This window comes from Schistocerca piceifrons, chromosome X, assembly GCF_021461385.2.
Source record: "Schistocerca piceifrons isolate TAMUIC-IGC-003096 chromosome X, iqSchPice1.1, whole genome shotgun sequence".
NCBI lineage: Eukaryota > Metazoa > Arthropoda > Insecta > Orthoptera > Acrididae > Schistocerca > Schistocerca piceifrons.
Window position 1 is genome coordinate 677,762,367 of NC_060149.1, and position 14,541 is coordinate 677,776,907.

At 43.8% G+C, this 14,541-nt stretch overlaps 1 protein-coding gene across 1 annotated transcript in view; it reads right to left on the reverse strand.

Annotated features, from left to right (window-relative positions):
* Positions 1–662: 662 nt before the first annotated feature.
* The window catches only part of LOC124721848, a 63,999-nt gene continuing 50,120 nt past the window's right edge, over positions 663–14,541 (reverse strand). Inside the window, exon 4 of the mRNA XM_047246979.1 lies at positions 663–1,125. Within this exon, the coding sequence (XP_047102935.1) occupies positions 1,054–1,125 (72 nt within the window). The 3' untranslated portion in view covers positions 663–1,053. The remainder of the gene's footprint in view (positions 1,126–14,541) is intronic.

Sequence of the window (14,541 nt, forward strand, 5' to 3'; positions counted from 1 at the left end):
AGAGAGAGAGAGAGAGAGAGAGAGAGAGAGAGAGAGCTCATTTCCTCACTTGATACACCATAACAGAAAAAGTAAAAAATTAAAAAGGAGAGAGGAACTGGTAAAAAACTATTTAGTACATCAAAAATCTCAATTATCATATTACGTAAATGAAATATGATATCAAAGTAGCTCTACTTGGACAAATGAAGCAATATACTGCTTACAAACCATTTGCTTAAGCACCTTACTTACTTGAGAAGACTAGGATGTCCCTATGGGAACAGCTACCAATTAGTACCAGCACTTTTGGCTTTTGGCAGGTAAATGACACTGTCTATGACAGTAGGATAAGACCATTAAAAAATAATGAAAATTTAAAAGAAGACACAGAGGATGTCTCAACATGTAATAGTGTAAATGATAATGTTAGAAATGGGCTGCAAATGTCACTTTGAATCATACGTATGAACACAGTGTCCCCATAAACATGAGAAACCTGAGCTGGCAGACTGAATGCAGTTATACTTAAAATACTTCTTCAGTGACCTGTACATAAGATGCCTGGAAAGCTACATATTAAGGTAATAAACATTAAGACTGTGGGTACTGAAGTGCAAGAATCTGGAGTACCATTTGAGACTGCAAACTCCCCTTAAAACTTTAGCAATTTAAAGAATATATAAAAAGACAATCTTCAGTTTTGCATTTGAGTGCATTGTCATCACGTACAGTACACCACCAAGAACAACTGACAATCTGCTCCAGTTCTTATAGATAATAGAATATCCAACAGTTCCAGTTCATTAATCACTTCTCCATGTTATTCTTTGTACAAATGGTTAGTTAGCTGCATGAAAGGACTTTTTTCACATTATGAGCTTACACTGCACAGTGCACAAGCACAAAGTACACAAAACGGACCCCACACATGTAACTGTATGTATTTAATTATGTATATGAAGCATACATGCTTTCCGGAATACTCTATCTTCATAACATTATAGCCTTATCAGACTCTTCGGGGAGAAGTATGGTAGGCACTGATGATAAAAATAGCTTCTTTTCCTATTTTTACGGCCAACTAATCTTCTGCCTGACCTTTTTTGGCTTTGTTCCCTCTGGCACCGCGTCTGTGTTTCGCTCCTGCAAAGAAAATAGGAACTATTTAATTTACAATTAATTTTTCACTATGAAGCCAGTTGAAAACCTTCAATTGGTGTTCTGCAACAGAACAACTTAATTCTTCATATTTTTAGTGACTATCAGTGAATGTTTTGTCTATAACTAAGATGTGTTATCACATGTGAATTGAAGGTTGGGAGTTAATGTTAGCCACAGCAAAGCTACCATGTATAACTGAGATCTGAAACACACTACGTGACTGTATTGCAACTCAAAATCTCTTTCCTCCCTAAGCATTCTGAAACAATGGACATGTGAAGGATTTTGCAGCATGTCTCAATACAATATATAAATAAATCAAAAACACCTAGTTTGTGTTCCTTATCTAGTCATTTATTATTATTCTGGCAATAAATGGATTCCACTACAACATAAGTCAGAAATGGACAATTTCAATAATTTGTTAATAACATTCACATTAAACGACACAGATGATGTTCTCTGGTAGTGGATCCAACATGCTTTCCTCCACTGGTGCAACCTCATAAGTTGTCATGTTTATACTCTATAACTAAAAATTCTAAATTCTCATTGGATATTCACCAGTGGATAACAGAAAGTGGCCTCATGTTGTCTATAACCACTACCCACACACAATGTGAAGTAAAATGGCTAATCCTTTGTCATGCACCACATTCTCCTCACCAATATTTCACTGACTGCCACCTATTCTTCCATGTTGTCCATTCCTAGGCCACAAAAAGTTACACACCATAAGAATCTGAGAATTAATAAACATCAAAAATTCCGATTTCTTTCTCTACATATTCAACACACTGCCACAAATGCCATAGGCAGACAAACTTAAGTCTCTCATCAATCTATCAACTTTCAGATGTACTGAACTGCCAGCCTCAGTGGCATGCCATCATGTACAAAATGTTCTTGAGCCCATCACATTACATTGCAGGATATGCGCCTAATTGCCTTAGGTCATTATCATTTTCTACCACCTATATGTTAAAAAAAATTAACAATTAACTTTGATTACAAAATAATGAAAACATAAAAACCAGTTACTTTCAATTTATTTATAGTACATCCCTGGATTCTAAAGATTAAAAACCCCCAAGTGGCTCAAACATGTGACCTAACAGGAATTAATATGGTATTTCCTTGTAGATTAAAGTTTTCTTCCAGTAATTTCAACACTGCTATCTGAAATGGTTAATATGGACTACAACATTACCTGAGGAGCATACACATACACATCTCACATAACAACAATAATTTTTATACTGTTTGTGAAGGCAGTACACATGTTCACTGTCATCACCCCACACTACAAGTCAAGTCCAACTACACACCGCTGTTCCCACAGTCACTAAATATACAGTACAGTTCAGGAATATAATTACGTTCCATCACAGTCCAAATAGTTTGCTTGCACACACTCACTCGCACACCTGGTTTGCTGGCTAGGAAGGTTGGACGAAGGGGTGGCACACGTGCATGGTTGCTGAAGCTGGTGAAGAGCGGCACACACTGAAGGTGATGTGGAGACATGAAGTGGGAGGAGGTGACAGGTCGGAGATGGGGAAACTGTTGGGTGGAGGGTGTGGGAATAGTGGGTTACAAGAGACTGAGGGCAGGATGATTACAGGAGTGAAAGATTTGTTGCAAGGATAATTCTCGTCTATGTCACTCAGAGAAGCTGATTGTGCGGGAGGAGGATCCAGATGGCACAGACTGTGATGCAGCCATTGACATTGAACAGTTATGCTCAGCTGCATGTTGTGCCACTGGGTGGTCAACTTTGTTCTTGGCAACAGTTTGGTGGTGATCCTTCATCCTGGTGGTTTGGTAATTGGTAGTTTGGTTGATAAGGGGGAGGGGACCAAACAGCGAGGTCATCGATCCCATTACATTAGGAAAGGATGGGGAAGAAATTGAGCCATGCCCTTTCAAAGGAACAATCCCTGAAGCGATTTAGGGAAATCATGAAAAACCTAAATAAGGGCAACCCGACACAGGTTTCAACCATTGTCCACCCGAATGCGAGTCCAATGTGCTAACCACTGCACCACCTCGTTCGATGGTTTTGTAGTCATACCAACATAAAAAGCTGTACAGCGTTTGCAGCACAGTTAGTACAAGACATGGGTGCTTTCAAAGGCGGCCCGGTCTCTTCAGATGGCCAAACTGTTGCCAAAAACAAAGTTTACCACCAAATCACACAAAATGCAGCTGAGCATAACACGCTCAATTTCAATAGCCACGTGACAACCCGAGCCATCTGGATTCTCCTCTCCATCATCAGCTTCCCACAATTACACAGATGGGAGTTATCCTTGCAACACATCCTTCACTCCCATAATTGTCCTGGCTTGTATCTCCAGTAACCCACTTTCCCCACATCTCCCAGGCAGTAGTTTCCCCTTCCTCCAGTCTGTCACCCCATCCCAATTCACATCCCACATCACCTTCAGTGTGAACCATTCCCCCACTGGATCCAACAAGTATGCACAAATGCTTAGCCTGTGCGCCTGCCACCACCCCTCCCTCCACCCCTGGCAAACCAGCTCCCTCCCTCTCAGCCACTAGCCACGTACCCCTAACCCATCTACCTGCCTCCCACCTCTCTCTTCCTCTACCCACCCCACCCAACGCAACCCCCAATCCCAACCTAGTGAACCAGTCAAAATGCAGCACTTGCGTTGTTATACCAGCTGGTGCCATGTAAGGGCGTATGCATGTGCTCTTCCTCAAAAACGATTACTCTGAAAGCTAACAAGTTCTTCCTTTTTGCGTGCACCTGTCATGACTCAATGCTTCTGCTTTTCGTTGAGTGATCTCCTTTACTCCAAAGTATTTACAGATGATGAGTTGGCCAATATGCACTTCATGTATATGTTTACATAAAGCACAATGATTCTATGCTGAACAGTTCCTATAAAGATATGTTGCATCGAGGGGTGTTGCGTTAAACTGTGTTTTGTGTTGTCCATTTTGGTGCTGCATATGATAGGCTTTTTCACTGCTGAGAAGGTACTTTCGCAGAAACCAAGATGATTAGGATAACAAGCTGAACAAATTATAATTATTAGACCTCGGATTTTAGGTAAAAACCTATTTTCATTAAATAAAGGCAATAGAAGTTGCACATACACGAATTACGCCAATTTATGACCGAAAATGCTAGTTTTACAGCACCTAAAAATACCTAATTTCATGTTAGAACCTGACAGTCAAATAAAATTTGCATGACTAAAACTACTCTTCTGGTCTTCCCGGCTACTTAGAAAACAGTACTTGAATGATAACTGCTTTGTTTGCATGCGTGAACACCAATCGTGAGTCAGACGATGACAGAATAAGCCAGGCTGTTATAGCCCGCCCTGCTCTGCAGAGCATGGTTGTTTGCTGTGAATCATCAAATGGACCGGCAGGGCACGGAGGAGCCTTGTAAGCTGCCTCCAGTGCTTCTTGCCCTGTCAGAACAGCCTATTTAAAACACATGCACTGTCTTCATTCAGTCGGTGAGGGTGTTGCTTGGTTGTGGTGAAATATTTCACATTGACAGTGAATTTGTGGAAAGTCAAGCATGCCGAAAGTAGCCAATTCCAAATCATCTCTGATTCAGAGTGGTTACAATAATTTACTGCTTTTTCTACAGACAGAAGAGTTACTCATTGCACTGTGTACAGCAAAGACACAATTAAAACGTTAACCTTTTATCTGCTACGCCCACTCAAAGAACAGTGATGCCACTGTTTTTCCCAAGTTAACTTGGACCAGACACATGCGAATGAGAAAATATTGTTTCTAAACCCTAAATGGAGGTTAATTTTGCTAAGCAGATCTCTTATTTAAATACTTCCATAAACTATTTCTCATTTCTTTTAGTTTTTAGGTATGTCCTAACCAGAGGTCGCATTTAAGTCAGTATGTTGCAGGAATTAAACACCAGGCAAATTTAAAAAATAAATAAAACTTGAAACAAATGTTTGTAACTACTCCAAATGCAACAAACAGAAACAAATTTCATCTTGACCCGTGTCGAGCCATTGTTGCAGCAAATATACCATTCAATGCAGTTGAAAATAGCCAGTCCAAAAGTTTTGTAGAGAAATACTGTCACTGCAACATTCCATCAGAATCCACACTGAGAAAGAACTATTTAGACACTTTATACGAAAATACATTGAGCGGGATAAGGGAAGAGATTCATATATGTGGATCTCTGTTGATGAGACAACTGGCTGACAAGGTCGGTATGTGGCTAATTTGATTGTTGGAAAGTTAAATCCCGACACTCGCTCTGTACCTCATCTGGAATGCAGCAAGGAGCTAAAAAAGACTAACCAGGATACAATTGCTCACTCTGTTAATGAAGACCTCAAATTACATTTCCCCAACAGTCTAGATGAAAATAAAGTACTTGTAATCCATGCCATAATATGTAGCTGAGATGATACATAAATATTGATATGTAAATAAGCTAGTTTCAACCATCAAAAAGGTTTTTATTAAAGCACCTACAAGAATCCAGTTACTTTGAGAGGAACTTCCCAATGTACCACTTCCACCAGAACACATACTTAATCACTGGGGAACATGGCTAGAGTCCGGGAAATATTACCGCGAGCATTTGAAAGACATTAAGAACATGTTCTCAAATTGCGGGAGGAGGCAGTGAGCATTATTCAGCTAAAGATCTTCTAAAGAACTCTCCAATGACATTGCACACACAAAATCTCATTATGCATTTTTGGTCCCTATTATTAATGCTCTATAGAGTGTTCAGACAAACCTGTCTACACACAACTGCAAATGATAGAAGACGTGACAGAAAAATAAACTTGTTTCCAGGTTCTATGGGTATGAACTTTAGTGAAGAACTAAAGACAGTGCAAAAAAACAGAATTGACCCCCCCCCCCCCCTCTGGTGGTGGTGTGTTGGGGCTTATGGGCGCTCAACATCGAGGTCATCAGCGCCCTGACACACATTAAAAGGAACGAATGTGGGCAGACCTAATAAAACTGAAAAACACACTCAAAGAAAGCAGGAAAAGAAGGAAAATACTACATAAGAAAGTAAAACCGAAGGAAAGGGAAAACATAGCAACAAGAATGCCACACAAAATTGTCATTGGCTGGCCACTTACATAAAATATGGGCGAGCTTGTCACACAGTGAGCAAATTAAAATCCTCTCCCTAAAATCTTTGTAAAAACATTTGACATGGCACAGAACTTTAAAACTTTAACCACATTCGTCCAAGTGTTGCCTAAAAGAGAAGGCAGGTCTGCTGGCAAGTCAGCCGCGGCCCGCTGGTCAGAAAATAAAACACAATCCAATAAAACGTGGCGCACAGTGACCTGGACGCCGCAAGCACCACACATTGGAGGGTCCTCTCGCCGGAGCAGGAAGCCATGCGTCATAGGGCTGTGGCCTATTTGAAGCCGAGTGAGGAGAACCTCGTCCCGTCGATGGGGCTGAAAGGAAGTACACCACACACGCGTTGTGGGCTTCACTAGACGGAGCTTATTGTCAGTCACTTCCAGCCACTCATTCTCCCACCGACGCATGACTCGTGAGCTCAACAGCACGTTGCAATGAGTGAAGGGCACCGAGTGAATCGGAACAGACAAGAAATTTAGGAGAGGAAGAATGTCTCATCTGCTCCAGTGCCCACAAGATCGCAGACAATTCTGCATCAAAGACAGTAAAAGTCTGAGGCAGTCGGACCTTGAGGACATGATCGGGAAAAACAACTGAGCAACCAACGGAATCCCCTTGTTTCGACCCATCCATAAAAACAGCTACATAGTCATGGTGCTCAGATAAAATGGCAGAAAATGCCGCATTAAAAACGGTGGCAGGAGTGCAATCTCTCTTGTACTGCAATAAATCTAAAATCACTCCGGGCCTCTTCAGTAACCAGGGTGGCAGGCGGTTAAAACCCTGGGTTTGGGGTTGTACAGACTCCACACCAAGCGACTCTAGCACACGTTGCACATAGATCCCAAACGGCAACGTAGCCCGGGGGCGGTGGGAAAAAAGGCGGTCCAGAGGTGGATGGGCAACAAGATGGTGAGCAGGCGAGCTGGGAGCTGCAAGAAAGTGACAAGCCTGGCGCACCAGCAGGAGCTGCCGCCGGATGGTAAGTAGCGGTTCGCCAGCCTCAGCACAGAGGCTGGGTACGGGACTGGTCCAATAAGCACCCGTGGCCAGTCGAACCCCAGCATGGTGAACAGCGTCAAGGATCTGCAAATAAGACGGTCTTGCTGACCCATATACTGTGCACCCATAGTCCAGCCATGAACGCACAAAAGCTCGATAAAACTGAAGGAGACGCGCCCTGTCCGCTCCCCAAGACCTGTGGCTGAGGCACTTGAGGATGTTCAGTGCCTTCAGGGTTCTGGCTTTCAAGTCACGTAGGTGTGGCAGCCATGACAACCTGGAGTCAAAAACTAGGTCCAGAAACCGCACTGTGTCTCTAAAATGTAGGACAGTATCTCCCATATGCAAGGCAGGCAAAGAAAAAGACGACGAGAACAATTAAAATGAACACAAACACACTTATCGGCAGAAAACCAAAAACCCGTCTTTGCAGCCCACGCCTCTAACCGCCGCACTGTTAGCTGCAACTGACGGCTCACGGTTGCAACACTGGAGGAGGAACAGAAAACAGCAAAGTCGTCCACAAACAAGGAGCACTGTACTGGACTCCTCACTATAGACGTTATACTGTTGATGGCTATGGAAAAGAGGGTAACGCTTAAAACACTGCCCTGGGGGACACCGTTCTCTTGCTCAAAGCGATCAGACAGTGTGTTACCAACACGGGTCCGAAAAAACTGCTGAGACAGGAAAGCCCGAATGAAAATGGGGAGGCGGCCACAAAAGCCCCATTGATGCAGTTGTCCAAGAATACAGTGTCTCCAAGTAGTATCATATGCCTTACTGATATCAAAGAAGATACCAATACAGTGATGCTGACGGAGGAAAGCCTGCTGAATAGCTGCCTCTAGGAGGGTCAGGTTGTCGACCGTGGACCGAAATTTTCGGAATCCACACTGAAAGCGGCTAAGGAGCTTTCTAGTCTCTAACAGCCAGACCAGACGACGGTTAACCATCCGTTCCAGGGTCTTTCCGACACAGCTTGTCAAGGCGATACTACGATAACTACTGGGACATGTGCGGTCCTTTCCTGGTTTGAGAAGAGGTATGAGGAACACTCCTGTCTGCCATATGAGATTAAAACATTCAAGGAGGATTTCCTTTGACGCCGCTGGCAGATGTCTAAGCATGGAGTACCGGATGCGGTCGTAACCTGGTGCAGTGTCAGAAGTTGCAGTAAGTGCCGATTCAAGTTCCCACATGGAGAAAGGGGAGTTGTAGGCCTCAGAACTGTTCGACCGAAAGTCCAAGTTCGCTCTTTCGACAGTCGCACGGTAGCGACAAAACGCTGGATCCTGGGTTGCAGTGGCAGTACTTCATGCAAAATGCTCTGCCATTGTCTGAGCAATGGCTCTGGGTGTTGTTTGGAGGCATCCCTGGTTCAGGATTGCAGCTATTGGTAAACGGCTCCGTTTACCGGAAACCCTCCGGATGGCCTCCCATTCTTTTGTGGAACAAGTGGAATGGTTGATGTAGTCCAGGAACTCCTGCCATGACCTTTTCTTGTTCTCTTTAATGACACGGCGTGCCCTGGCTCTCGCGATTCGAAAGGCGGTACGATTGACAGCTGTTGGGCAGCATTTAAATCAGCGAAGAGCCGCACGCCTGTCCCGGATGGCTGAACGGCACTCTTCTGTCCACCAAGGCACAAGGTGCCGCTTAAGAGGGCCAGAAGACTGTGGTATGGACAGGTCAGCAGCATGATGGATCACAAGTGTGATGTGATCAACCCCTTCCTGTACGCTGTTGGGGCGTTCAAAGACAGCCAACCGAGTGAACAGTGGCCAGTTAGCCCTGCCAATCATCCACGATGGCAGCCTCTGCTCCAGCAATACACCACCCAGGAGATGAATGCGGATGGGGAAGTGATCGCTGGAATGAAGGTCGTCAATCACCTCCCAGTGAACAGAGTCGGTGAGGGTTGGAGAGCAGAAAGATAGGTCAATGGCTGAGAATGATCCAGTAGCAGTAGAGAAATGAGTCGTAGTACCTGTGTTGAGGATGCACAACACTTGAGATGTTAGGAGGCTCTCCAAAATTCGACCTCAAGTGCAAAGAGAAGTGGAGCCCCACAGGATATGATGGGCATTGAAGTCTCCCAGGAGGAGAAATGGGCGGGGGAGTTGGTCGATAAGATCTGTGAAAGTGTCTAAGGTCATTGTATCCAGAGGGGGTAAATAAAGGGAGCAAACGGTATGCCTCTGACGTGAATGAATTTCAACTGCAACTGCTTGCAGGTCAGTATCCAGGGGGAGAGCAGAGGAGTGGTGGTCATTATTGACAAACACGGCGACTCCGCCTTTGGCCCTTTCTCCAGTCAGGTCATCTTTGCGATATAATGTATAGCCCCCTAGTGCAGGAGCATCAGATGGTTTGAAATGTGTTTCCTGTAAACACAAGCACAGGGGGCGTTGCCGTGCTAGGAGGTTCAGTTCCTCCACATGTGCCCGGAATCCATTCATGTTCCACTGTATAATGGGAGCCATCTATCAGGGTGGGAGTACCTTCATTCTCACTTTCTGTTGGGGAGGAGAGCCCACAACAGGTGGAGGCTCAGTTTTGGGGCGAGATGATTGCTTCAGTCTGACATCAACCTCCATCGCCTCTGAAGAGGAGTCGAGAGAGACGTCAGAGAGAATGACATCGAGATCAGCAGACTGTATAACTTCAGTCTCCTTCAGCAGGTGAGTCTTTACCTTTGGCTTTTGCTTAGATTTTTTGGTCTGAGGTGGCACTGGAGCCAAAACCTCAGAAGCAGTAGGTGGTGTAGCAGTGCTGGGCAGTACACAAGACTGGACCCGGGAAGGGGCAGGAAGGTCTAAGATGTCAGCTACCACGGCCTGGTCAGAAGGCCGGGGAGGAGCAGCAGGCTTCACAGGAACTGCAGCAGCACACGTACATTGACAAACGCAAGTGCTAGTACTGACAGTAGCAACCTCCGTTTGTGTAGCGGCATCAGTTTTCAAGACTGGCTGTTTCAGAATGGAAGAAAAGGAGGCAGCGAACGTGGGTGGCTGCAGGGACTTGTATAGTTTCTTTGCCTCACCATACGGGATGCGTTTTGTGATTTTAAGTTCCTGGATATTCCGTTCCTGAAGGAAAACTCTGCATTCCCTACTCCACACAGGGTGATCCCCAGAGCAGTTAACACATTTGGGAGGAGAGGAGCAACCAACTCCCTCATGGGCGGCTTTACCACAATTCCCGCAAGTTGCTTCCCCTCTACAGCCGAGAGTAGTGTGTCCAAAGTGTTGGCATTTAAAACACCACATGGGGTTCGGGTAATAAGGCCGTACACTAAGACGTAGGAAACCTGCCTTCACATGCTCCGGCAATTTGGTGCTGTTAAATGTAAGGATAAATGAGTCAGTCTTTATGAGAGTACCATCCGCCCGTTTCATAACATGTTGCACGTCGACAATTCCTACCCGGGACCATTCACCCTTCAGTATGTCTTGGGGAATGTCAACAAGATCTCTGCAAGTCACAACACCCTTGCTGTAGTTCAAGGTGAAATTCAGTCTCTATCGCAAACTCCCCAAGAAATTGTGCCTTCGGAAGGTTCTGGACTTGTTGGAAGCTAGATGTTTCAACCAACAAGGTGCCATTTCGCAAGCGCTTCGCAGATTTTAATGTGCCAGCAATACCTTCTAAGACCTTCTGTATATAAAATGGTGAAACTTTATCGAAACCCCCATATTTTCTTTTAATTATAAGAAACACATTCTGCGAAGCAGCATGCGTTCTGTTACGACTACCTGAATCAGGAGGACTGGCTACACGAGCCCTCTTGTTAGATTGGGTGTTAGAACCTACCAGTGGCCCACCCTTTCCGCTGGGAGGAGCAGAAGAAAAGTTCGAGGGTTCCATCTCGGTCGCACGAGAAGCTAGGGAACTAGAAGTCCACCTAGACAGAGCCCCGTGTGCCTAGGTAAGCCTTATACAACTGAGGTGCAGCAGGTACCCCAGAGGTTGCCCGCTAACGACTGTTCCACCTCAACAGCCATGCATCTCATCAGCGCGCAGCACACCTTGAGATTGAGGGGTTGTTTATAGAGGTTTATCCCATCCTCACGGTCCGGGCGGTCAAGCCAAGATCCCCACTCCCTGAGACACACAACATTCCACCGCCGCGCGGCACGGTGGTCGTTGAAGTATGCCCAGGGCTTACGGTGACAGAGGACTGGTGGCGCTTACCAGTCCCCAGCTCAGGAACCCTGGGGTCGCCAAGCCCGTACCCAGCAAATGAATGCTGAGCCCCTGCCTCCCCCCCCCCCCCCTCCCCTCTGCACAGTGGCTGACATCTTATCAGGTAAATCAACTGAACATGACTGTGCGGTCCCATTGCGCCTAATACCATCATTTAAATATCGTCTGGTGACATCTGTTGACGTGAAATGCTCATTCTTGGCCTATGAGATGCTATTAACAGACAATAGATGCAGTTTCTAAATGGAAAATCTGGAGAAAGAGTTAGTTATTTACTTTGACTGTAAATATGGACATGGACAATAATAAAATGTGGATTTTTGTCAATATATTTATCTTTCTAGACAATAAAATGTCAGATTTTGGTCATCTATATTCTTATCTATATAACCTATTTTTTGTATGTGATAGAAACTATTTTAGGTACCTAATTTAAGATTTTTAGAACCAGAAGTCCAAGGTCTAATAATTATATTAATATACTGTAATGAGTCCCCAGTGATCACAAGTACTCAGAAAACTTCCCTGAACAACATTCAAAATTTTGTAAGTGGAATTCAGGCTCCCCATGTATATAATATTTAGGATAATTTTACACAATAAGGAGACCACATAATGAATGCTGTAAGTACTGAAAGACATTTCCTATGTTATTCATATGTCTGTAGACCAAAATTTTGTTTTCCTGACACCAGGAACATATCACGTTGGTGCCATTGAGATGCTCTTCAGTTCACAGCAAATACATTGTCACAAAGATAATACAAATACAACAACATGAAAGATAAAAATGAGTGTAAACATTAATTTGAACTTGCAGCACACTAGGCCTAATTTTGAAGTGACCACCTGTCAAAAGCCCGAAGAACCACCTTTTTCGGTGCGACATATGCAGGAAGAGTGTCAGTGAAGTTCTGGAAGGTTCCGATAGGGATCTGGAGCCATTCCGACGCCAGTGTCATGGTCAGCTGTGCTAGGTTTCTCAGTTGAAGACCTATGGCATGAACAGCCTGATCAAGAGGGTCCCATAGCTTCTCGATTGTGTTTAAATCTAGGGGGTTTGGTACTCTTCAAACCATGCACGTACACTGCGAGCTATGTGAGACACTGCATTGTCCTCCTGGTAGATACCATCATGCTGAAGAAAAACAAACTACATGTAGGGGTGGACATGGTCCCCAAAGATAGATGCATACTTGTGTTGATCCATTTTGCCTTCCAGTACAATGAGATCACCCAGGAAATGCAACAAGAACATTCTCCAAGCCATAACACTTACTCCTAGTTGCAGGGTGTTAGTTGCAGGGTGTCTGCCAAAGCCATAACACTTACTCCTAGTTGCAGGGTGTTAGTTGCAGGGTGTCTGCTTTCAGACATTTCACACTGTGCACACCAACAGCCATTTCTCCATTGAAGCATGAAATTGATTCATCTTAAATGGCCAGCTGTCGCTACTCAATGGACATCCAGCTGTGGTACTGGTGTGCTAATTCCAGCTTTCGTCACAGGTAAATGGCAGGCAACATGGGTGCAAGAACCAGGCACCTGCTGCGGAGGTCACATGCAGCAATCTTCACTGAACAGTCATTGAGGAGACCCTACTGCTAGCCACTTCGTTCATCTGGGTGATCACTTACTCAACAGTTGCATGCTTATTCATCCATACATATCTCCAAAGCCATTATTAACCCATCATCTTTGGCCTGTAGGGCATCACAGTTGTCTCAGTACTGGTTTTTGGTAGTACTATTTTGCCTTGAACGGTATACTTTAAGCACTGCGGCATACAAGCAGTTTACAAACTTGGTTGTTTTGGACATGCTTTCACCCTCAGTAGAAAAACCGATGATCATATCCTCTTGGATGTCAGATAAATAATTCCATTTCCACATTATGCGTCCTCCGACACACTTAATATACCCTCCAGAGCTAGAGCTGCCACCTGCCGTCCATGAGTGGTTATTGCATGTTGACACTGAACATAGGTGGTGGCCACATTGATGTCACTGGACTGTATATAATTTGTACTTATTAGTGTTCAATTTGCAGTGACCAGAAAATAAATTATTAACCACTTACATTGGACAAGAACTGACACAAAATGAAATATTATTCTGCAAACAGTATAACAGTTATACTACAACCCCTTACCCCGTTACAGGGGCTGTACTTCATCATTATTCTCAATATATTGATGAATTTTAATTCTTTACAGTTTCACTTCACACTTATAATGTCAGGCCGAGAAAACTGGGCATTATCTAAAGCGTTGCTGGCACATATGTGATTGATTTATCTTCAAGATTATTATGTGCTAAGAAAACAAACTTCAAGATTTGTTTTTCATATTTACTTTAGCTCTTTGATATTAAAATAATGATAACAAAAAGTATAATTATCCTTTAAAAATTGAGTTACTGAACAATTTCTTCCTCTTGAGCTACCAAAATTTCTTGTTCACTCAATAAACATAATTTATTTGTAGCAGAATTGCAGCATACTGTGAAACGTGATGAGGACATGCACAAAACTATGTCAACACGATCACATATTGTCTCAGCTATTCAAGACAGAAGCTGTTACGTTCGCTAATATTTCTTTGGAAATAATTCTAGAAATTGACAACAGAAGGCAGCACCTGTCAAGGGACAGGTAATGAGGTGTCCATACATTATTCTCATATGAAATGAGTCCAGTTTTTGATTGAAAGATGTCTTGTGCGTCAAGAAAGTCATGCCCCGAGCTACATTTGGATGCAGTATTTTGAATACAGCATTGTGGCCTGCGCGATGCTCGGGCTTGGTCGCTGATGTGTTACACATACATTTTTGCCATATTGCTTTCCTGTCCTACAATGGAATGGTTGATTGGTATGAGTTAAGGGCACCAAATTGTACAGTTATTAGGCCCACACAAATTTCTTGTTGGATTCGTGACTTGAAAAACATAAGAGCTTTCTTTTGAACGTGTTAAAAGAACAGTTACAGTCTTGCAATAAAATGTATCTCGATTAAAATCTCGAAGATGAAAGGGAAGAGCATA